The sequence below is a fragment of the Cuculus canorus genome, chromosome 2 (assembly GCF_017976375.1).
Source record: "Cuculus canorus isolate bCucCan1 chromosome 2, bCucCan1.pri, whole genome shotgun sequence".
Lineage (NCBI taxonomy): Eukaryota > Metazoa > Chordata > Aves > Cuculiformes > Cuculidae > Cuculus > Cuculus canorus.
Window position 1 is genome coordinate 109,020,567 of NC_071402.1, and position 24,158 is coordinate 109,044,724.

At 41.2% G+C, this 24,158-nt stretch overlaps 2 protein-coding genes across 6 annotated transcripts in view; both read left to right on the forward strand.

The window, feature by feature from the left end:
* BBS9 (Bardet-Biedl syndrome 9) overlaps positions 1-13,351 on the forward strand; it is a 303,616-nt gene extending 290,265 nt beyond the window's left edge. Inside the window, exon 23 of the mRNA XM_054059480.1 lies at positions 1,562-13,351. Coding sequence (XP_053915455.1) covers positions 1,562-1,602 — 41 coding nt within the window. The 3' untranslated portion in view covers positions 1,603-13,351. The remainder of the gene's footprint in view (positions 1-1,561) is intronic.
* Positions 13,352-19,036: 5,685 nt separating this feature from the next.
* The window catches only part of BMPER (BMP binding endothelial regulator), a 151,381-nt gene continuing 146,259 nt past the window's right edge, over positions 19,037-24,158 (forward strand). For 2 of the 5 annotated variants that reach the window (XM_009567845.2, XM_054059624.1), the window contains exons 1-2: positions 20,116-20,352; positions 21,118-21,203. In XM_009567845.2, the coding sequence (XP_009566140.2) occupies positions 20,256-20,352; positions 21,118-21,203 (183 nt within the window). In that variant the 5' untranslated portion in view covers positions 20,116-20,255. Of the gene's footprint in view, positions 19,303-19,581; positions 19,655-20,115; positions 20,353-21,117; positions 21,204-24,158 lie in introns of those variants that run through there. The other 3 variants (XM_054059623.1, XM_054059625.1, XM_054059622.1) reach the window with 3 other exon arrangements.

Genomic DNA, 24,158 nt, shown 5'->3' on the forward strand with positions numbered 1-24,158 from the left:
GTTCCCCTAGATTATTAATGAAACAACACGGGACCTGCTGCTGGTCCCTTTGGCATCCCAGCATGTGCTATGTGACAAGAGTTTTGAACAAAAGAACTACCATTTGAGGGCTGACCTTTGTAAACCGAAGTCAGCTCTCAACATGGTATTTTTAATTGATCTTTAAAAAGAAAAAAAGGTAGAAACTTCAGTAAGGGGAGCTTCTTAGCTCCTAGGGAGCCTTGGGCTTCCAGCTGTTGCTGAAACTTTACTGCTTTAGTCTTTTGTATCTTGGTGATTTTATCCTTGATCTCCTGCTCTGTTAGCTTTACTGATGCTTTCTTTCAGTCTCAAGGTTTGAGAAAAAATTTTTCAGTTTAGTACCATCAGCCATGAAAACCATTGTAAATACAGAAATCCCCATGCACCAAACAACATTGATGGTGTAAAATAAAAACTGAAAAGTAAGTCTAGATTTTGTTGTTTACGTGGAATTGCATGGATATAAATGAAGGCATGTTCTTTTAAAGTTATATAGATTGTTGGTGCTAAACTCTGTGTGAACGTGATTATGAAGGCAGTTGGGCTTACAGGTGACCAATGGCTTGGGTTGATCAGGTTTTATTCTGCCAATGTGCTGGATCATTTCACTTCACTGAGTATGTGCTTGTGAAGGAAAAAAAATACCAACGAACAAAAAAAACCCACAGCCCCTCTCCCCACCGAAACCAGTAAAAGCTGTGTCTTTTTTTATTATTATTCATAAGTCATTTGGAGATCTAATTTATTTTGGATTGCCTTACATTCATTAGAAAAGGATTTAAGTTAAATAATTTTCAACCTAAACTGAGAGTGGACATGTAAGAAACTGCTGGGTTAAATAATCACTTTAAGTCATGCAAGTACATGCATATAAAAATTTGTGTGATTATCCACTCTTCTTTTCTCCCAAGCAACATTAAAAAGTTTTCTACACACTTTTCCAATTCTGTCAGGTTCATTACTGCAAAAATTAATATCCAATCCAAGATGGAGTCACCTCTTGAACTGATCTATGAAAACAGGAGACTTATACTCTTGGCAGAATTTTATCTTCAATACAGGGGTTTTCCTATTTTCCCCTTGCCCAAAGTGTTAGTCTTATATAAAAATAAAATCCTTGTTAATGAGGTTTTGGAGCTTAATTTTCTATTGTCTTGCAATTTGTTCTACCTAGAAAAAGAAGAAGGCAAAATGCAAGTAGATTGGAGTAACTGTGTCTCAGATCATATGCTCACTTCTTCTCTATCATTCTGATGCAGAAGTAGTCCATGATTTTATAACTTAGACTGTATTATCCATTATATGTATAACACAGCTGATGTAAAATGCCCCTGTTGCCTTAATTTTTTATATTTTCTAAACTTGTGAGTACTTGAATTTGCAAGTTATGCAAGTTATGCATTTTTATCATGTTTTGCATGTAATAAATTGTTTCCTCCAGCTATAACCAAGGCTTTTACAAACTGATGGAATCAACAATATAGTACATGTAGTTGCCAAGTACACTGAATTCTTAAGCATCTTTTTTTCTGCTTTATAGGTTTGTCTGAGGATGTAGCAGAGGAAGCAGAAAAGCCATGAAATCTGAAGATGACCCTCAGGAGGAATTTCTATCTGATGTCAAATGCATTTATAATGCAGCAGTACCATAACATTTTACTCTGTACTGATTGCAGCTTCCAGAAGGAAAGGACTGTGTTAATATATACAAAAAAGTTCTATTCTAATAATTTTGGTTGGGTCTCCCTGCCATCTTCTAGCGTCCTTCCTGTGACCAAAGTTTAAGCACTTACCCAACTGTGGTAAGGGTGTTGTGTTATGTTTTGCAATATATCAGCCCTTTCTAAGGATTCAGTTGATTGATCAAAGACTACTTACACATAGTTAAAAGCAACCTTTATTTCAGGATATGTTTTATCTTTTTTTAAAAAGATATTCTGAACTGTACCTCCCTTTGAGATTACATTAACATTTGTTATATCACAGTTTTGACAAAAGATAATTATCTCGTTTCCTCCTGTACTAACATTCACAATTCCAGACAGCTGAATTCACCACTAGAAGGAAAACTGGTAATCCATCAACCCTTTTTACCCCCCTCTCATTGCTTATACAGACTCCTGCTCTCTAGAGATAGAGTAAAATATGGTTACTGGACATAAAGGGCAAAGCCTTTTGCCATTAACTATGTTGCTATGAATGTGAATAAAGTTTACACTGTAGGTATCTTGAACACAGCAACACATGGTTCTTTTTATGGTTATCTGTGGTTTCTGTTTATCTTGCCAGTTTGTTCTAGTTATGGGTAAGATCTTCAAAAGTAACTAGCAATTTTTGAGTGCCTTAATTTTTATTAATTCATTTGGAGGGTGCTTTGAGGGTTGGGTTTTTAGAAAGTGCTGAGTATTGCCTAACAAAAGTTGGGTCCATGCAAGGTGCTTGAAATGCAACACCCAGCAACTGAGGTGACCTTTAAGAGGACCTTAGCTTAGCATTTGGAAGCCTCGGGCTCATGTCTGGGTTCCTGAGAGTGAGTAGAGATATCAGTAAAAGATACTCAGGACTAAAAATAACCGAGACCTGAATCAAGTGTAAAAAATAGTGTCTTAATAAGGCCTCTCCTGACTATTGCTTGTTCATACCAAAATACAATTTGCAGTCTTGGATGGCAAGACAAAAAGCACTTCTGATTTCAGCTTAATTTCTGGTGGATGCAATTACACAAACCATCTCTGCATCCCATGCTCCTGTTGGTCTCCTCAAAAGGGCTTCACCAACTCCTGTTCTAGCTGTAGAAGAGGTCCCTCCAACTCACTTTTGTGGTATTTCAGCAGAGGTTGTGACAGTTGCTATAGTCTGTGCTAGGCTTGGTCTGTGGATGAAAAGCAGATGACATATTTCAAGATGTCTTAAGCCATCAACTTGCATCATCACCGTATCTATTTTTAACCACTTTGCATCCACCCCCGAAACAAAACCAGCTTTGTACTACCTGTGCATCTGCTACTTAACCCTCTGGCTCAGTAAACATGATGTAACCATTTTTCATGGAGCCTTTTTCAACGTGTTAGCTATTAAATAGAGCTAAGTGACCAGGGACTGGGTAAAGCTTCTGATATGTCTAGGACTGTCCCCCAGGAAACCTCAGATATCTACAAGCTGTAGGGCCAGAAATCTTGCTGTTTTCCCAGGAATGAAAAATCCTACCCCCTGCTTGTTATGGAGCGATTCTGCTGGCTGAGTTTTCTTCGCTCTGATCCCTTCCCCGTGGTTTTTGTCAGGAGAGTAGTATCCAACCCATTGTCAAGGTACCCTGCTGCGCTGCGAAAATTGCACAATAAAATAATCTCCTGTAGTCTCTGTGCACACCTCAGTGACCAAAGAAAATCCATGGAGAACGAATCAATTACTGTAGCTATTAGGCTTAAACTTTAACTATAGATCTCAAATCTTCTTTTGTTCTCTTGTCAGCAGCTACTAGGTAATCTAGAAGACCCAACCACAGTTACTACTGAAAGTCCATCCCATAAAGGTGTAGAATCCTGGACCAAAGAAGTCTAAACTAAAGGCATATAATATAGCTGGAAAGTACACTACTGTGATAGTTCTATGAAATATATTACTCTGTCATAATTACCATTATTGAATGTGATCCCAGTGCTCAGAGCTTCATTGGGAGTTTAGGGTAACTAACAAGTAGGCACTCAGGTCAATTATATCATCCACTCTTACTTAAGTTGTTTTCTGTCATTTTGAGATGTGAGGCTCAGAAGCCCTCTCATTTGCCTTTTCTGCTCCATGCTTTGTAAAATGAAGTCTCATGAGAACAGTTTTACAGAAAGGGGAAACCATGCTGGTAATAAAGAGAAAAAGAAAAGGTAGAATTGTCTATAGTAGTAATGTATGACCTCTTTGTATATTGCACTAAATTGCAATACTTGATAGTATCATCAGGATTTAAAAGAGAAATATAGTTACATTGAGTAAAAATTACTTAGTTTTCCCCAATGCCAAATAGTCCATCTAATTCAGAGGAAGGAAGTCATTGAAATATAGTCATTTATGCAGCAGTATAAGAGGAAATATTCTAAAGTAATTCGTAGCAGTTCTCAAATGTAGTTTGAATTTTTAAGAAAGTTCTTTTTGCTGGGAAAAAAATAGGCTGATTACAGGAAATTTTGAAGTCAAGAGAGTTGGCCAACTGAAAAATGTAAGGAAACATTGCTAGTTTGGAGGGGACTGAATGTTTGGTTCTCATTGACTGTTTTTCAGGGCAAGAGAGACATTGCTGGGCCATCAAACTATTCTGAACAGGATTTTAGCACAATGCCTGGTCAGCTGTTCTGTTAATTATCAGATCACAATATTTTCAAGTCAAGTCATTAATATAAATGTCCTATCTAGAGACCTAATGACTAATTCTTCAAAATGATTACTCATATGAGAACTCGTACGTTACTTTCTGAGCTTAAGTATGCAGCTTAAATATTTTGGTATTCGAGGAGAATGTTATATGTTTAGATGTCTCACAGATAAAAATGAATTTTAAATGATTATTTTATTGAAATTAGATTTGTATACATATATCTAAGTGGAATTTTGTGGCATTTTGAAAACCACACTGTGAGTCATGGCGACTTCATTATATTTGTGCTATAGCACTTTGAAATGCATTTTCTAAAATAAGTCCTAATGTAAAATAGATACTTTTTTTCTGTTAAGCAGGTAATTCTAGAGTTTATTTTCTTGGTAGATTTTGTTTTCTGAGTGGTATTGTCCAAGGGCTTTTCTTTCATTTTGTTTTTGTGCTGTTGCAGTTTAGAAAAACAGATTAAAACAATTACCACTGATGACCAAAATCTGGAGGTCTGGGCTCTGTTGATCTTTTGGGCTTTGAACACAATGCTGAGTTCAAACTAGGACTGTGGTTTCCAGCCCCGGATTGATTCTTCTGTCCAACTATTATTAAACTATGACACAGAAAAGCAACATTACTTTCAGGGGCCTGGGTTTCACTTTATAATGTCTTGTCTTTTTCTATTTTTCAGCCTCTACTCTAGAGCAAGCATTAGAGATAAATTTCAATATTCTTGTATTGCTTATAGAAAGTAATTTACTGTCATAAACTGAAGTTTGCTGAGCAGAGATTGTATTTCTATGTGAAGTCCTTCCAGCATAAAAAAAATACAGGGTATGCATCATATTAAATAAGTATCTTTCCTTCTTATCAGAATATCCTGTTTGTAAAGAATCTATTAAAAAAACTACTGCAAAGGTGCTGTAAAATATATGACATACTCCTGAAACCAAGCTTCTGTACTGCTTCTTTATTTGAAATTAGCCTTGATTTCCCCACAGCCTTCTTTGTTGTCACCCCTTGACAGCATGCTTCTTTGTTCATTTGCTCCCTTATAGCGTGAGGTTACTCCAGTATTTATGTGGTACCTTCATATGCTATTCGCAGGTCACATAGTTCTTTTGCAGCTCAAAGGTAAAGTTTGCATAGCTTTCCGATGGTTTGTGAGCCTTGATCCTCTTGAGGGAACGGAATGCCCTCAGGTCCTGTTGAAACAACTGGCAGGCCTAGGCACTTGCTGTAGGTCTGCAGGGCTGAGTTTATAATTAGCAACAGTCACCCAGACTAGAAGTGGTTTTGAATGTCTTGTTTCCATGAGGATTTATTCTAATATTGCAATAGACCAAGTTCAACACAAATTTGATATTCATATAAAGACTGAAAAGCATTGCTTGGTTTAGAGTCTGAAACTCCTCTCTACTTTTCTGACCCGTCTTGAAAATTCTTAAAATGGTCAATAGCATCAGGGATGGTTATTTCTGTTCTTCTCCTTTGCAAGATAGTGAGCTGTTTGCTGTATAGAAGCTGATAATTTGGGGGAATATGCTTTATCTGAGAGACCAGAAGTTCACAGCAGAAACACTTAGCACTTCTCTTAGTGCTAAGTGTGTAACAAGTGATTTAGCTAATTATGGGATAGAAGCATAACCCGGTTAAGTAATGTGACCTGGTATTCTCTGACAATGTGTACTGATCTCTATGTCTTTACATCTATGCAGCATAAGCACATTTAAAGAAGTATAATTGTTTTAAAATACTGTGGTATTTTCCAAGAGTTTCTTGTTGTTGGAAGTAGGAAAGGGACTAAAATACCATTATATTTTCATATACCCCCATTGTAGGTTAACGTTACCTTTGCATGCATTGTCATGTGCTCTAGATTTACTATGTTCATATGAAGCATCCATGCTTGCAGATGAACTTGCTGCATTGAACAGTATCCACCATCATGCCTAAAAATAAAGAATTGAGCAAAATCTCATTTTTATAGCAGGAAAAAAATCATAAAAGTAACCAGGAGCCCTGGAGGAGATCCACACCCTTGGGCTACAGCATGTAAATTGATGTTAGCTCTAATGGGAGTATTTTCCATTTGATATAGCATAAGCATATTGTATTATTCACTTGTTTGCAAGCATCACTTTAACACTACACTCTCTTCATAAAAAATATTTGTTTTGGAAAATATTTTTGGCAAGAACATTAAAGACTCCAGATGAAAATGATAGCAGTGTTTGATAAGATATTTTGATTCATCTTTATAAGCAGAATAGAGACTTGGAATTCTCCCTAAGCGGGAATGGTCATAGCTCACCCTCCACCAAAGCTCCAGCTGGACGCAGGCTGACATTCTGCAGTATTCAGCTGCAGAAACAAGATAAAAGCTGTTCCGATTATGTAAGCTGTTGCCTGATCAGAAATCTTGAAGGGGGTCAGTCATCCTGAGTCATTACTGTAACCTGATTAGAGGCCCAAATCTACTTTCGCTGAATTTAACTGAGGATTTTGCCATTGATTTTGACAGGGGAGCACCCATACTCTTCTATTCATGGCTGCATTTTGTAATAAGATGAAATATAAGAACGGTTAAACTCCTAGCTAGATGATGTAATAAATTACAAGGATTGTTCCAAAAGGTACTATTCCCAAAACACAATATGAGTGAGAGTTATCTGGTCAGTATTAATTAAATAGCTGCTGCATTCCACTCCAGAAGGGGTTGCTACTCTGTGGAGAGTGATGCTACATGTGAAACAGGCCCTTGCAGAAAAAAAAACCAAAACAGACCATGTTATACATGTTTCTTCAGCCGCTTATGAGATAAAGTCACTCTCAGGATGATCTATGGCAGCTTTTCATAAACAAAGCAGCACTATTAAATAGTTTAGGAAATCAAGCAATGAGCAGTGTGCTCCCCTTCTGCTTCCCAACCAAGAGAGGAGAGTGTGGAAGGGAAGTATTTCCAGGACATGTTCTATTAGGAGGAATGCACTTACTTAATTTGGCATTTGATCAACAGTAGGTTTGGCTCTCTATCTTTTAAAAAGTTGCCATGGTTTCTCTAAATTGACATCATTATTGTTATTCCTATTTCCTGAATTTCATGTACTATTCAAAAATTGGCACCTCCAGTCTCATTATACTGAGACATTTTATCATTGTTAATGAATGTAGCATAGGTGCTATTCTTAGATGATCTTAGAAAACAACAAGGGTTTTGGTCCAAGGATGACTTGGACCAGTCCTCCTTACTTTGCTAAATCTGATGAGACCAGATTGCAAAGTCTGCAGTGTGTTTGGGAAAGAAATGAGTTTTTATTGTATTGATTTCATTACTTTATTCATTTAAAAGGATAGACCAGTTCCACAGCATCTTGGAAGTGTTAGAGAATATATGAAGAAGCTGGTCTATAGCAGATGATATTTCAATTCATTATGAAGCAAGCATTCAATAATTAATAGTTACTTCAAGTGCCCACAATATATTATAATCATGGTTAGATTCAATTACAAGAGACATAGAGGGGATTATTGTACTTTTTCTTTCCCTGATGGTATAATGAAGTGAAGGCATTTGGGATCCATAAATATTGGAGAACAGTCAAGTTGCTACATATATAACAGGAACTGCTTTTTTTCCAGCTGTCTGGATGTATAGTGTCTTCCTTCTGCTTGAGCAATGACTGTAACTAGGAACTGATGAGAATACAACTTGGTTAACGTGGTATGATTGCTTCTGATCCAGTAGCAACAAAGAGAGTTTCTCTTGGCAGCGTATTTGAGTGCCTTGTGCCAGCTTTAACTGGATATTTCGTGGTGGCATGACACCTATCTTTCATCGTGACACTGGACAGCTGCTTTAGCAAGTCCCAAAAGTGGTCAGAAGGTGTCTAACTTGAGGGGAGTGTTTCCCCATTGCTTTGGGCAACAGTATTTCAGTTGTAAGGATTTGCCCCTTCTGACTAGAAGGCCTGGGAGGAGAAAGAGGTGACCCAAAGAGCTGGATTCCCAGCAGGATCATGTCCTAAAACTCCCACGCCAGCTGCCTCAGAGAAATGTATTCTCCTGAGAAGAGGAATCCTACCTCACCTAGGTAAGACTGTGCTGCTGGGATTAGTACATTCGGGTATTTGATAGTCAGGCACTAGGGATGGATGTAGTGATAACAACCAGTTTAACATAGGCAAAAGAGGAATGAAAATGAATGTTTTTGTGGCCAAACAACCAAAGAAGAATATGGGCAATGTGACTGGTCTTTTGGAATAGCTAATGTATTATCATTGCACTGTCAGTAGTACCAATCTAGTCCCACACCACTGCGAATCAAGAGTCAGAGGCAAGCAAGGTCCGAGCAGAAGTGGATGATATTTCCTCGCTGCAGGCAAACAGGACTGGAGAAGGTAAAGGGTGGCCACCTGTGCAAGTGCTACAGGTGAGGTTGGCAAAAACAAGGTGGAAGAGAGTTGTGAATGTTTTGGTGGCTGTAGACTGTGGATGGCACACAGTGCACTAAGAATTGATTTTATTTTTCTACTTTCATCTCTTTTTTTAACAGTCATTCCACATCCAGCATTCATTAACTCATCTCATGGGGAGAGGAGTCCTTTCCTTTGCTTTTAATCCTTCTTGTCATCCACATATTTGTAGATAGCAGTCACTCTTGCAATCACGTCATTCATTTCTTTTCCTTATTGCTTCTTTTTTTCTACCAGATCCCATTAACCATAAATTGATGATTTTGTCCAGCAGCCACTTTGTAGATGTGTTTTAAAATCCTGAAAGAAGGAAAACTTGCAGAAAAATGAGTATTTTGGTTAAATCTTTGAAATACAATGTAGTTATTCTTCTCTGGGATGAATAACATTGCTTTCTGCATCAGGAAAATAGTGAATGGAAAACCAAATGTGTTCTAGAAGTTTTTTTTAAAGGGCGCCTACCCAAGTATGTCATCCAACAGGGGAAAGTTGGTAGCTGCATTGTTTTTTGTATGACAGCTACCCAGACGGTGATGTGATACCTTTTATTGGGCTAACTAAAGTTAAAATTAGAACACAGCAAATAAATCCCAATGAGTAACAGAGTTTGTACATTTAACCTTTCTTGCTTCTCATTAAGATCAGCTTTTTCAAACCTGGCCCTGAGTTTTGGTTTCCACTTTACAGCATGCCAAGAGGGGACCTAATTGCCTGACCTGGTGAGCTAAAGCTTGGTGAGCTTCCTACCTTCAGGTTAGCGACTTTGATTGCACAAAAACTGATAGGCACAAAAATACAGTGTGGTCCTACTTGCTCAGGTTTATTGTACTGGCCAGAGAAGCAATTTCTACAAATGCTCTTCCACCTTCTCTGTCCTTTGGAGATATCTAGTAGACAAATCCGAACCCTGAGTGCTTAGCTGAGTTAGGCTTCTTAGGTCTCAGACTAGCTAGCTTGTCCATCCCTATGTGGCTGAGCTAGGAAATGAGCTTGGGCATTTGTCTGTATGTTATTTATTTGGGTTACTATAGTAGAGCTGGAGGAGGCTTTGTGGTAACATTTATGGAAACCTGCATGCACTGTGACTTTTTGCATAGAGGTTTGTTACCAAATCACTTCAGTGATGACTTCTGACTGATATTCATTCTTTCCTTCCTCTGGTCATTGCCTTGCTGCTATAAATTTGTAGGTGCTCCCACAGTCACCAAGTTTAAAGACAAGTTAATCCTTCTCCATATCACTTTTCCCCCTGTTGATAGCTAGCTCTCCTTCAAAACCAGCTGTGCAGTACTACAAGTAAAATGAGCAGCACGGCAGAGGCAAACAGATCAAACCACCTGTAAATAGTGAGGTTGTATAACTTGCACTGATTCAGCATCCAGTGGGTGTGGTAGAGCTGTTTCCAAAATGGTAAACTTAGTCACCAGAGTGGCCAGAGGACATTATTGTTCAGAAAAAAAAAAAAACCAACAAACCATCCAGAGGGCAGAAGAAAAGAGCACCCATCTTCTCCTCAATTTCTTGTACCTACTTCATTATAACTCGGGGCTAGACTGTTGGTCATGTGGCTTATGTTGTGAGAAAACTGTGGGTTTGACTCTCAACTAGGACAAACTAAAAATGGGGTTGGCAAGGTTCTAACAGCATGCTTGGGCAGCCCCAGAGCAATGCACTATCCCTTTCCCCCTTCTCCTTCTCTTCCAGGCATGTGCACAGACTCTCCTGTGTAGGGTTGCTTAGTTTAACTTCTGAAGGGTAAATTTCCTACTCCAGCATACGATTCCAGCAGCGGCTGCATCTGTAGTCAGGCTGTGCCAGCATCCCTCAACACTCACCGTGGATTCCCCCGGCTTTGTGCCTCAGCCTGGCTCACATTAGAGGCGTCATTTGGCTCCCCTTTATATATTTTCCACCCTTTGTAAACTGTAGCACCAGGTGGTGTTTAGAAATTACTCATAAACCAGTATAATAGTTTTTTGCCTCTCCTTGCAGAGTCTCACATCTCTCTTCATCTTCGCTGTGTGCCCATGGGGATATCTTCGGGTTAATGTACCACACTATCTCTGCTAGGCTTGGCTCAGCCCCCGTCCTTCGCCCTGCTAAGGCCTGCATTATCAAAACCAACTGATAATTTGGTTTGTGCTCATTTTTTTGATACCCCAATTAAACCTGAGGCTTGTGGCTCAGTCTGGGAACCCAGAAAGTGAGGCTCCACATTTGGAGAATTTGGTTGCGGGTGAATAGAGCTATTGTTTGGCTGCTCCCGTGCTCATACCTTTGCAATCTGGCTGGATCCTGCTAGCTGCAAAGAAATACTTAGTTAGCATTACACCTCTTCTAGGAGAAAACAAAGTATAGCTTTCAGAGCCATCTTTTCTTCCTCATTTCTTCTAGTTTGCATCATGTAAATTTGAACTGTCTTGTCTTAATCCTTTCCTGCACTTGGGCCAGCAGCCGAAAGCCTGCGAAAGTATGCACATTCTATCCTCTGTGCACTCTGCAGAAACAGCTTTACAAACCACAGAGACTATTTTAAAATAAATGGCCATTTTTTTTAAATCCTATCATTATGAAGCTGAGGCTTGATTGTTGTCCTCCGAGTGCTTCATAGCAGCAAAATTCCTGTATTTTGAGAATCATACTGTTTATTCACCCAGTTGAAGTGGATCCAAAAGCAAAACGTGGAACTGACTAGTCCTCACGATGTTACTTCCTCTAACAGATTGCCTGTATTGTCACTTTGTGGAAGGCTCAGTTGTCAATTCATCATCATTTGGAGCGTGGGGATGACTTTTTGGTTTTGAATAAAGATGGAGAGAAATTATCTTTAAGAAGTTCAGTTGCTTTCATTGATCCTCCCACAACAGAACTGAAAGCAGCTTCACTGTGGGGCAGTGAAACTCCCAGTCCTGTGATTTATTATTTGATGTTTTTTTCTTTTTTTAATATGAAAGTTTGTGAAGGTAAATATGTGCTTCAAAACAAGTCCATCTAAGAAAGTAATTGTGAAAGTTAAGAAATACCATCATGGATGATCTCCTAGGCAAAGGTTTGGGTCTTTATCCTGCACGTGCTCCGCACCATGCATGTCACCCCACATGCCAGCAGGCAGCCAAGTCACGGAGCCTGGTCTCATGCTGTGAGGGCAACTGCCTTGGTGCAGTCTGTAAGTATCAGGGTGGACTCAGGCCTTTTCTCCAGGGTTTTCCAGTTTTTCAAAACTGGGTTTCCTTAATTCTGGCTTCCACGAAACTTCTCCCTCCCAAGAAAAGCCTGGGATACCCTAGACACTGACAGCCACTGGCTATCCTTGACTACTTCTGGAACCACGACCCTGCTGGCCCAGGGCTGTGGCTGGCTGTGTGCACAGCACTTAGTGCTGCCTCTTTCAGAGGCTTTGGACCCAAATTTCTCCTCCTGGGGTCCCCAGGAGATGCAGCTCCCTTTGGAGAATGCACCTGTTCCTTGAGTAACCCAACAGAGAGTGAACCTGAGCACAGGGACATCCCAGCTCTGTAGTTGCTCTGCTTTTCAGTGGCTTCCTCTGGTGACCTGCTGCAACAAATGCTTACAGAAGGGCCTTCCTGCCCATAGGTAAATACTCCGATTGACCTAGTTGAGCTACGCTGATGTGTCTATGTTTCCTGGAGGAGGGTCTAAATTGGCACTGTGAGCACTTTCCAAAGTACTTCCAGCACTGTAATGTTGTTTGGGTTTTTTTTTAAATAATAGCTGTTTTATTTATTATCTGACTGCGGTACTGATATAGACTGCACCACAGCCATAAGGACTGACTTCAATTTCCTCAAAACTTAACAATATTAAAGCCAGTTTGAATTTTAAGTGACTTGGTAAAGCTGTAGCTCCATGCTGTTTTTCAGACTAGCTTAATTAAAACCCCAAACCCCCAAAGCCACAAATTCTGTTCTGAAAAGTTTATCACCACCAGACTCTCACAAGATATCGTTCTGTATGTTAGAATACCTGCCAGCCACTGCCTTGAGACTTCAGAGTCTACATTTAAAGATACCTAAAATAAATAGTGTACACCACATGTAAATACATATTTAAATTTATGTGAAGACTTAAAACTGTTGATTAATTTTTTTCTTTGGTCACAACTAATTCAGCTGGCTCTCTTGGGTTTAACATGCTAATATATAGAAGACATGTGACTGATACTTTCCCAAAGTAAATACTATTCCCTGTCTCTGTTCACCTCACACTTCTAAATGATGTATTTCGAGGCACGCTACTGTCAGAGAACTTGGGGATTTGGCAGAACCCCCCTGCAGATCTGTGTAATGACACCGAAAGCTCACCCCTGGCACATTTAATGATGCTCTCATCCCCCCCAAAAGAAACTTAGATAGCTGAGAGGCACATAGGTGAACTACACTGCCTCCTGGAAGCACATTTTTTTCACTTGCTCAAGTGACTGTGTGTTTTCTTTTTGGTGAAGGTCTGAGATTAATCTGACCTGGGTGAACTGGTAGCAAAATGAACTTCTACTTTGTTGTTGCTGTTATACTTGCTTATTTCTGCTTTTTTTGTGTGTGTGTGTGTGTACTCTTCCTGAGTTTTGGGTTGAAGTACATGCAAAATACCTAGGTATAATTAGTCAGATCAGTGGGCAGGTAAGTGTAACTGTTAAATATTGTCGTATTGCTTCTTTAATAATGGCTATGTTACTCACTATGAAGCTGCTTAACTAGCAGAAGTTTCAACAGATCAGGATTTTCCCAATTTGCTCATGTATATCATCTGAACATATTCTGACAACTGGAGCTGAAAAAGACTCCTGGTGATTGTCAGTTCATTGCTCTCTCTCTGTGTGGTACTGTCAGCCAGTAGGACAGACTGGGTATTCATTCTTAATCGAGTGTGCTTCATTGAAATCAGAAGCCAAGAAGAAATAACAGGGAGGATTTCTTACCTATACTAGCTGTAATATTCGTAGCCAGTATTTGTAAGGAAATAGTAAAGTGCTTAAGCATTGTCTCTGGAAAATAACAATAAATAGGAATTCTTTGTAAAACTATCTTTTGTTTTCTTTCCATATAAAATAAGATGTTGTTCTAATTGCAGGGACATTAAAAGTGAATGTCCTGTACAGCCAAAGCCAGATGAGCGAAAAGAAAAAGTACATGCTGAGAACAAACCAAGAGAGCATTTTGCTCATGTAGGAGCAAGACATCAGCACACATGGATTAGATCGCTATAACCAGATCTGCGATGCAGGTTAGTTGTGGAAAGCGGCTCCAGCTCATTCCTGCTCTGTGGCTGCAGGGCTCTGCTCTCCCAACACTGCCGCCTGCCAGCAGCTGCTCCATACAGCAGCTTGTCTTTTTCACCTACCATTGTCGACGAGCTGTAACTTTTTATTATAGATGACTTAAAATTAATGGCCCTTAGTCTCCTTTCACTCATTTCAGTGTGAATGAGGGCACCCATGTAAAGGAGAGGAGGCTTCGACTCGATGTATTTCATTCCTTAAACCCCACCTCTGATTTTTTTAAGCCTTTAGTTGTCATTTGAAATAAGTCCTACGAGAAATTCTGCTGTAAAACAGAAACGGTAGCAGAGGGAATGAACTCACTGGGTAGAGTCTCAGTAGGTGAAGCGATGATCTTACAGCATGCACGCCATTGGAAACTTGTCTTTTAGCAAAAAAAAGCAAGTCTTTCTTTCCCTTTCTGTGCTTGGTAGAGGCAGCTGCTTTTGAACTGGATCCTGGCTAGAGGGAAAAATCTTCAGGTGAAATAAATATGTCTTTCTTTGGGGGGACTGGAGTAAGGGGCGAGATGAAGAATTTCTGTGCATGCAGGGCAGCTGTTGGTAGCACAGAGAGGGTCCATCCTCATCTGCAATCATCACTCTTCCACTCTATAAAGTTTTTTTCAAGTACTCCTTGTTTGTTGCATGGATTAGCTAATTGCAGAAGCCAGATAAAATGCAGTTTTTTGTTTGTCTCGCAACTGGAAACAAAGAAATAACTCGTGTATGTCACTCTACACATGATTTCACTAGCTCTTATCGTTTATCAGACACAGCAGATGTTCAAGGGTAAACCTAACACAAAAACACATAACTCACACAAAATAATTTTTATTATCTCTGGAAGACAAACACTTTACAGCAGTGAAGAAACAAAGAGGAGCACGAGCATATGCCACTTTACTCTGTTTGCTTGGCCTGTGGCCTCTTGATTAGTGTCTGCTGGGAATCCCATAGTTAAGTCAGCATCAGCATTTCTGTTATAAGTTACTTTTTTGTTGTTGTTTTAGCATATTTGATAAGGACTACAACAGCAGCCTGTGGTCTCCATATTGGAGTGATATTTTCCGCTGCATACAAGTATTTTTCAGTTTAAGGTGCTGCTAGCATTTATATCCAGTTTAGTTTATGCTCCGTTCATTTGGTTTGCATTTGTATGAATACAGATGATGAGGATCATTTTGAAGACTTTTGCAATCAGAAACTCTCTTTGGTAAAGCTAACTTTTTTGAGCTCTTAGAAGTTTTAATTTAAACAATGGAAATATGTAAGTTTGACTGTGCCAGGACATTCTATGTTAATAAACTTCTAAAAAAGTTACTTATTATTTTTATCTTGCCACAAATAAATTAAATGCTTTGCATGTTCCAGGGGTTTATGGAAAACTGTCAAAATGATGAGTTGTTTGATAAAATTTATAAACATTTATTTAAGCAAGTCTTACTGTAACTTTTAGATACTTTCTTGTACTTTCCTTTTATTTAAAGACTTTGACCATATGTCATTTTAATCCTGTTACAGTTTTAAAACTTCTCACTGTGGCATCCAGACCTCATTTACATCCATCTAGTTTTCTGAATATTTTGTAGTAGAGGAGCTCTGTCAGGAGCACCTCTTTGATATATTCAGGCTAGTCTCAAAGTTTGTTAACATTATCTCCTGGAGGAAAAGTGGCCATGGAAGGAATACTGTTTGTTCACACTGGTAGATGCTCTTAACTTTAAAACAGGATTAAGCACAGAAATGAATGAACATATGTAAACGTTTGAAAGGCTGCAGCTCATCTCGGTATGACTGAACTGTGAAGACCTGATCAGCCACTGAAGGATGAACAGTAGAGCAGCTCTGACCTGCTTTCCTGCATAGAAGTGTGATGTTGCCATTGTGACCCTATAAGCTACTACAGAACTTCCCAACTGCTGTATGCTGATGCACTATGATAATGAAATACTTTGCCAAATTACAGGTGTCTTTACAAGAATTTTCAGGGTTGTAGTTGGACCTTGCGTCCAACTAATGGCAAATGTGTAATACCTTCTTTTTTGTTTTGCAAGTTATTGGATCGAGAGTTCTTTATCTCCAGTAAAGTGAATAGAAACAATAGAAATGTGTAAGCTCAACCTGATATGCAAACCACCGTCAGTGTCTTGTAAATGCATAGTCATTTAGCAAAAGAGAACTGAGAGAGTTGTGCCAATTTACATAGCCTTCAATACAATGTTTATCAGAGACATTTTCTTCTTTATTCTGAGAAGTTGTATAAATACAAAGAAACAGCATTAAAATAATGCATAGCGACATAAAAGTAATAAAAGCAGGGACATTCCTAGTGCCGATGTGTACACTATGTAGAACATTTATTGCACGCTTTCTTGCGTGATAAGGGACCCTTGGGAAGACCTGTCCCTAAGACCTAGAAGAGTCAATTTCCCGAATAGAAGAAAATACGTGTGAATTCTAGCGACTCATTGCCTTCTTCTGCTTCTGGAAGACTCCTATAGCCCATGAAGAATGGGCCTTCGAGTGATTTTGACTTACCAGTCAAGACAGATAATCATGGAGGAAGGTATAAATGTGATCACTCTTTTCTTCATTGCTACTATTGTTAACCACAAAGGTGTTTATTTGTTTTTAGGTGGGTGCTGAGCTGCATCTTTATTATAGACAACTAATGGCTGACATTTTATAGCTGACTGCTGGTAAAGCATCACTGGTGCAGGAGCTGAATTACATACACAGTGGTATTTGTGAACAGCTACCACGCTGTCAAGCTGGATGAGCCCAGGCTGACCCATAACTAGAACTAATACTGTGTTAATGCTTATACAAAAGAGGTGAGGTTTTTAATGACATGACTTCTGATTTATCTGCTGGCATATAACGAAGTCACTGAGTGTATCCAATAGCAGGATACCCTCAGCATGACCCTCTGATTTTCCTAAAATTATCATTGCTTTGAATGTTGCGTAGAAAATGAAGTATCTTTTAAAAGAGGGATGCAAAAGGGAAACTGTACTTGGTGTGGTATTACTACCAGAAAGGATGCTAACATCTGATAAGGTAGACTTGGGAGACAGGGTAAGGGAGAGCTAAAAAGCTGAGACAAACCTCACACTTGTAGCACTGAATGGGTGAAACTAAGATGGGAGAGGATTAAAATGCCATATTTCCCTCCTTGGCTGGATTTTACTTCATGAGAGATTTAAATGAGAGAGCAATCTTTCTCCAGGACATGTCACCATTATCAATACCAGGAAGAAACAGAGGTTGCTGCTAACAATGAGCGTCTTCCCTCTTTCCCAATGAGAGGGGAGATAGAGAACCAGGGCATCGGGAGGCTCAGAGACAGCACAAGTCCTCAGCAGGGCAGTCTACTAGGCAGTTACCAGCCTGTGCAGGGATGGTACTGAGGGGCCTGAAGTCCCATTTCAGCAAGTGTTTCAAGCAATGAAGATGGGCTCACCCCAGTACTGATGCTACCATAACATGGAGGCATGGACCCAGTGAGCTCACGGTATAGACAACATTCTCATCCTGCAGATGTTATTTCAGTGGTAAGTGTTAGGCCTAATTACTGTGTTGAAGGTGCTTTACTGACAATCATGTTTTATTCCACAGGCAAAGTAAAACTACCTACCAAGTCTGTGTGTATTGTCTGTAACTGCCCTGCCTTAGGTGTCATTTCATTTCATTACGTGTTCTTGTTAACTGAATAATAGCAGGACTTGAGTGTGAAGTTCAGCTGCTGTCACCTCCTGTCTTCATTTTATAAATATGATGAAACCTTTTGTATTTTCAGAGTATTTTAGCAAGTTCCCTGCTGCTATTTCGATGCCTGAATTGTTATTTGATGCCCTCATTGCGATTTGTATGTTTCTCACACAGGGTGACATTAATATTTAATGATTTTTAAACCATCATGAAGAGAAGATTCAATGCACGCAATAAGTACTCTACTATTGTAGTTGTCACTTGAGAAATTATTAGGATAGATTTTTTTTTTCCCCTACGGCTGTTGCTTTAGAAGGGCTGTGGCTGCACTGGTATTAGAAAAGGGAAACATAGCCACTAATTACAGATAGAGAAGTAAAAGAATGAGAGTTTGCCAAAAGATTTGGTACATCTTTCCAATGGGAAAAACATTTGGACACATGCAAATCTCTTCTGGAGTACTGCATAATGATATGCACCTCTACAGTGTCATCTGTGTTTAAAATGCAGGGAATCATGAAGACAAAATTTGTGCCCCCAAAATATATCTAGGTTATACGCATTATATTTATGTACTACGTTTGTTATGTATTCAGTATAATGTGGAGCGAATTTTATATACGATTTGTATGTTTAGGGAGTACAAAACCCTTTTAATGGCATCTAAATTATCATATTTGCCTGTGCAGCTTCAACCTGTACAGACTGAGGGTGGAAGAAAAGAAAAAAGTAGGCTTTCTTTTCTCATAGAGAGAGAGATTTTGCTAGTGATGTCTACAAGTTTACCAGTTTTTCATAGTCCCTGTCATAGGTGCAGTTTTAGCTATTTTAGGACTTCTGCTTCCTACCCAAAGTAGGGGACAAATTGCATAGCAAATGAGGTGTAGATACCTTACTTTTTAGATCAAAGATGTAGGCATACAGAGGCTTTGGCTTTGAGGTTTTACTCTTAAAATGAAGATGCAAATCTAATTAACTTGCATTTCACTGGGAAGTGGAATGTATTTCAAGTAGTCCTGTATGTACCAGTCTGCTATGCACCTGATTTGCCACTACTGTAAGCTCTTTCGAAACAGCAGCTCACACCCACCCGCCAAAGACAGAAAGAAAACGAGGACGTGTATAAATCTGAAGACATTTCTCAGCTTGTCATCAGCCTAGTTTATTTCAGAGAGCATTCATTTCCTCAAATGAAACATCACAGTTTGAAGGAAAACGATTTGTAAAACAGGCTTGGGAAGATCTGTCAAAGACAAACCTCCTGCCACACGCCACAAGTGTCACCCCCTCCAAGCCATATGCATATTTCTGTGTGCAAAAGCTCAGTTTCGGTGATGTCTATAGCTGATATTCCCTGTGTTTATACCCAGGACAGCAAAGCGTGGATATGTAAAGGCCAAGCGTTCGGGAGGAGCTGCGAAGGCTACAGCCCCACCTGGGAGTGATGGAACCACACGGCAGGTCAGGCTCAGGGAAGGAGAGAGCGGCCCCGCTGGCTGTCACCTTATTGCTCCCCAGACCCTCGGGCAACCCTTGGGCTGCCCTGATGGATGGGGGAGAGGGAGCCCCTAAGGATGGGGAGAGGGAACCGCGACGGATGAGGATAGGAAGCCTCGATGGAGTGGGAGCGGTAGCCGCGATGGATGAGGATAGGCAGCCTCGATGGAGTGGGAGAGGGAGCCGAGATGGATGAGGGAGAGGCAGCCTCGATGGAGTAGGAGAGGGAGCCGCGATGGATGAGGATAGGCGGCATCGATGGAGTGGGAGAGGCAGCCTCGGGACGGGGCGAGGAGGCCCGAGCAAGCCCCTACGGGTGGGTAACGAGGCTCGGGGGGGAGGGCAGGGTCTCGGGAAGCGGCGGCTCCGGGAATTCGTGCCGCTGCTGCCGGGAGCGCGGGGGGAGGCGGGCGGGGATGCGGTGTCCCCGGGCGGGGAGCGCAGCCCCGGTCCGTCCTGCCCTCCCCTCTCGCTGCCCGCGGGCTCGAGCGGCACCGACACCAGCCGGGACGAACCCTCCCGTGCCGGGATCGGCGCTCGCTCCCCTCCTGCTCCCCTTTTACCTCTTCTTCTTCTTTCCTCCCCCTCTCCTCGGTCGCCGCCCGCTCCCCCCGGCCCGGGCGGTGCTGGGGAGGGAGTGGCCGGGCATCTCCCGGCAGGGACACGGGGTCTGGGTCTGGCAGCCCGTGCGAGCGCCGGGGGGGCCGGAGGAGGGACTATGGGGAGAGGAAGGTATAAGTAGGGATGAGGGCAGGGGAGGGGGGCGATGGAAAGAGGGGGTGCGGGGCCCACGGCTGCTTTCCCCGGACCCACGGTCCCCTCCCCCGGTGGGACAGCGTCTCCCGTCCCTCTGCCGGGGGTCGGGGCTGCCGGGCTCCACCTCCCCCCGCACGCTGCCCAGCCGCATCCCCGGGACGATGCTCCCGGCGGCTCCGCTCCTCGTCCCGGCGGCCGCTGCCGTCCTGCTGGGTGCCCTCTGGGTCCCCGGGGCGCTGGGCTCCTCCCTGCTCACAGGTAAGGGGGACGCGGAGGATGCGCGGTGCCCACCTGCCGCCGGGACCCCGCAGGGACGCCCTCCTTCTTGCTCCTTTTTGGTCCATGCCTCTCCTGCTCCCCCCTTTTTCATTCTTTTACTCCCCTTTCGCCTGCCTTCCAGAGTTACGTTTTCCTGCTATCTGGGAAACATTGAGTCAATTTCTAGTGCGAGCGTAGAGCCATTAGATTTGGAGAAAGCGATTCCAACATGACACGATACCGGCTAATCAGCGCTAGGGCCGTAAAGGCGTTTCTAATTTGATTCCGTTTGACAGTCAGACTGCTAATTTCGACTAATTTGCCAACTGGCTGTCAGGCGTTCAAAGGAGTTTTGGTTTAGGGTTCGTGCGGCATTCCTGGTCCAAGTCCTCAGAGTGGCATGGACAGCTTTCTGCTGATTTTGGTGCTATCCGGATCTGTTGTTACGGAAGTATCCTGCTTTGCATGGAGTACTCATTATTCTCCACACGTCATCCGAGAAGAGAAAAAGCGTCCTTCTTTGCTATAACTGGGGCACAAAGAAAGTCTAGGTTTGTGCGGCAATGAAAGGCCAGGCATTGCCCAGTTCCCTTTGGAATCTTGTAGAAATGCTCGACATCCTTCATTGCTTAAACCAGGTTAAATTTAAAATTGAAGGCTAGGAATGGAGCAGGAGCTAAATGTCAGTTTGACAAGGGCAGTTTCCAAAACCAGCTGGGAGAATTGGAATACATCAATAATTTTACCTTTCTATTGCTGTTTCAGGATCCGTTGCAAAATGTGAAAATGAAGGGGAAATTCTACAGATACCGTTTATCACAGACAACCCTTGTATAATGTGTGTTTGCCTGGTAAGTTTAGATTTAAGATAATAAGAACATTCAGGCCTGTGCTAAAAGTAACAGCACTGAAAGAGGAATATTTCACATAATCAAATCTTGGTTGCTTTTATGTAACACAAGGTTATCTCAGAGCTGAGCTAATGGAAAGTAATCCAATCCACGATCTGGCAATCATTTCTTTGACTTTAAGACTCTTGGGCACGAAGTTGTACATGACTTTAATATGACATTGTGAAACCGCATCCACCATGTGAATTTGGAGGGAGAACTGTTTTCACAAAGTCAGAGGTGCACGCGAAAGTCTCAGCAAAGAGGGTGAAAGGGCTGGAAATGCTGCTGCTTCAAGCTCCCTCATGCTTAGTTTCGCATGGCAATGGCTGAGGAGCTGCACGAGGGTGCAAGGTGAAGGCTGTGATGTGACTACACACTCTGGAATAAGACAACAGTGAAAGCACAAGTGATGCTTTCATCAGAGCACTTTGTTCCAAGGATGACACTGCCTGCTGTGCTGGGAATTCTGTAGTTAATAACGTTGCTAACTTATACACATTTTGGGGAGAAACATTCCCTTTCCTTCTAAGTCTGCTTCAGAGTTAAGCATTTTTGGGAGCAATTCAGCTGGACAAGTGAAGGCTTAGCAGATATTGAAAAAGAGTTGTTCTAAATAAAACTTGCTACAGTATGTTTAAAAGAAAGCCATAAACCTTAATTTGCTGTTGAATGCAAAGGAAAGTATAGACCAGAAGGCACTACGTTTTACATTTTGGGAGTTATAGAGTATCTGAATGCACAGAATATGTTCTACTTTAGGACTGAAATATCAAAACACCCTCTCCTTCTGCTTCTGTTATTGCTATTAATATTATTAGCGTTAGCCAGCATTATTATGAGTCTATAAAAGACTTAAAGAATTGTTTCAGACTGCCTTTAAGAAGGCAGTTTGGGCAACTGTAGGAACCTGATGTTGAGCCCCCCAAGGTCAGTGTTTATTGCTGCTCTGAGTTTAACGGATTTTAAGTAAGACTCGATAACTTTTTAGCTAATAGTGATAATTAATAAATTATTGATTCTTCTGGGTAGAGGGGGAAGGGGAAAGGAGGAGCATGGGATGTGGTGAGTAATGAAATCAAAGGGAAAACGAAAAAAGACTTGGAGCTGTTTTTTATCATGGATCACCTTCCCAAGTATGTCTGCCACCACTCTTGCTAATGGAAGCTGGTGTTAACCAGCGAGGAAGCAATTTATCTGTGAAGGAGCAGAAGTTCAGTCTTGGGCATCAGGGCAATAATGCATCAGAGTAAAATACTTGTATTTATAGATCTCTCTAGACTTTGGCTTTGTTAAATCAATGAACACCCTTTTAGTGCATGAACATGAAGAACTGCAAAAAAACATTGTATGTTAGAACGCTAAATCTCTGCTGTTCGAAAGGCTTACTTTATTGAAATGCCAGCTGAGGGCATTTGGCTTCTTTCTGTGCAAGGAGGACACTATGTTTTATTAAGAGCACAGATGCCTAGCAAGTAACTGCTGTTACCTGCACTGGATACGCTCTGTTTTATTTCTGCCAAAGGATAAATATGATCTCTGTTTCTTGAGTTGGAACCTGGGAGACCCGGTAGAGGAGAAAGAAACAAGTCTGGAGATACTGAGTCTAATACTGTGCAGCATCACAATGACTTATTGGCCAGCCTACTGATGAAATCTTTGTTCAGGCCTGATGCAAGGGAAAAGATCAATTTTAAGAGGTCTGGGGAGAGCAGAAACAAAACAAACTATGTGGTGATTTGTGACCAGTAGGGAGGAGAGAACCAGGTTTCCTTACATCCAACTGTAAGTATTGATTGTTTAATAGTGATTCAATGAGGAACTTTATCTGGAAGACTGATCATACTCTTCAAGGGCAAACCTGATAGATGTTCATATCATAAGAAGTGAGAAACTGAAAAACAGAGCTTGGTCAGCTGTTCTAGGAAGGAAGAAATTGCTGTCCAGCAATATCCAAAGGAGAGGACACAGAATCAACTGAGGGCACTTGCATTAAAATACACTAGTAAAGTGAGTAACTGAAATACTGGATTGGAATATGGCAGGTCTCCCCTAGCAGTGATACATTTCCATGACTGCAAGCTGCCGTAAATAACTGCGCAAACTATGGAAATCTGAACAGCTCGGGTAAGAAGAATATATAACTAACTCCCTTCCAGGAGTTTCCCGTCTCGCAAATGAGAGGAGACAGAACTGAAATGCTGGAACAAAATCATCGAGTGTCTGACAGAACTGACTCTGCAGGTTCTGTCCTGCGAAGCACAGAGATGTATCCTAGCAAGTGGGAAAGAGGCAGGCAGCATAAGCCAAGCAGTCTTTAGCTTTCTCTTAACAGGCTAAATCAATTGTTAGGGCAAAGCAAGGGGTAGTATTCTAGGAGCAAATGTGGTAATAACTAGAAATTATGAGTGAGTTGCAATAATGCAACAAAGACTGCAAAGATCAATTAGAAATCCAATTCCCCTTACACCACTGAGAAGTCCTGGTAGGAAGACAAAACCCAGAAGTTGTCTTTTCTCATTGATTAGTAGAGACAGGGTGTAGAGAATTTCATGACAGGAAAAAGAACAAGGCAGGTTGAGCAGACACAGGCTTCTGGAGGTGCTGCTTTAGCAATTCATCTAGCTCGTGTTTTAGTGTTATTGGTAATACAAAGCCCTGAATCTTGAACACAAAAGGAACACGGGTGGTGGTCTCCTGGAGACAGCCACGTCTAGCTACTGAACAAGATGAGTTCATTCTTGAGCATCTTCTGTAACACGTGGAAAGAGAAGTTCTAGTGACTAGGGGACATGTGCTGGAAATTTCTTATATAGCACGTAGTAAGTAATTAACTTCTGAAGTATAGGTAGTGTTTTTCTAATAAAAAAGGCACTGCACCCACCATGAGATAACTCTTCTTTGGACTTCCCTGTT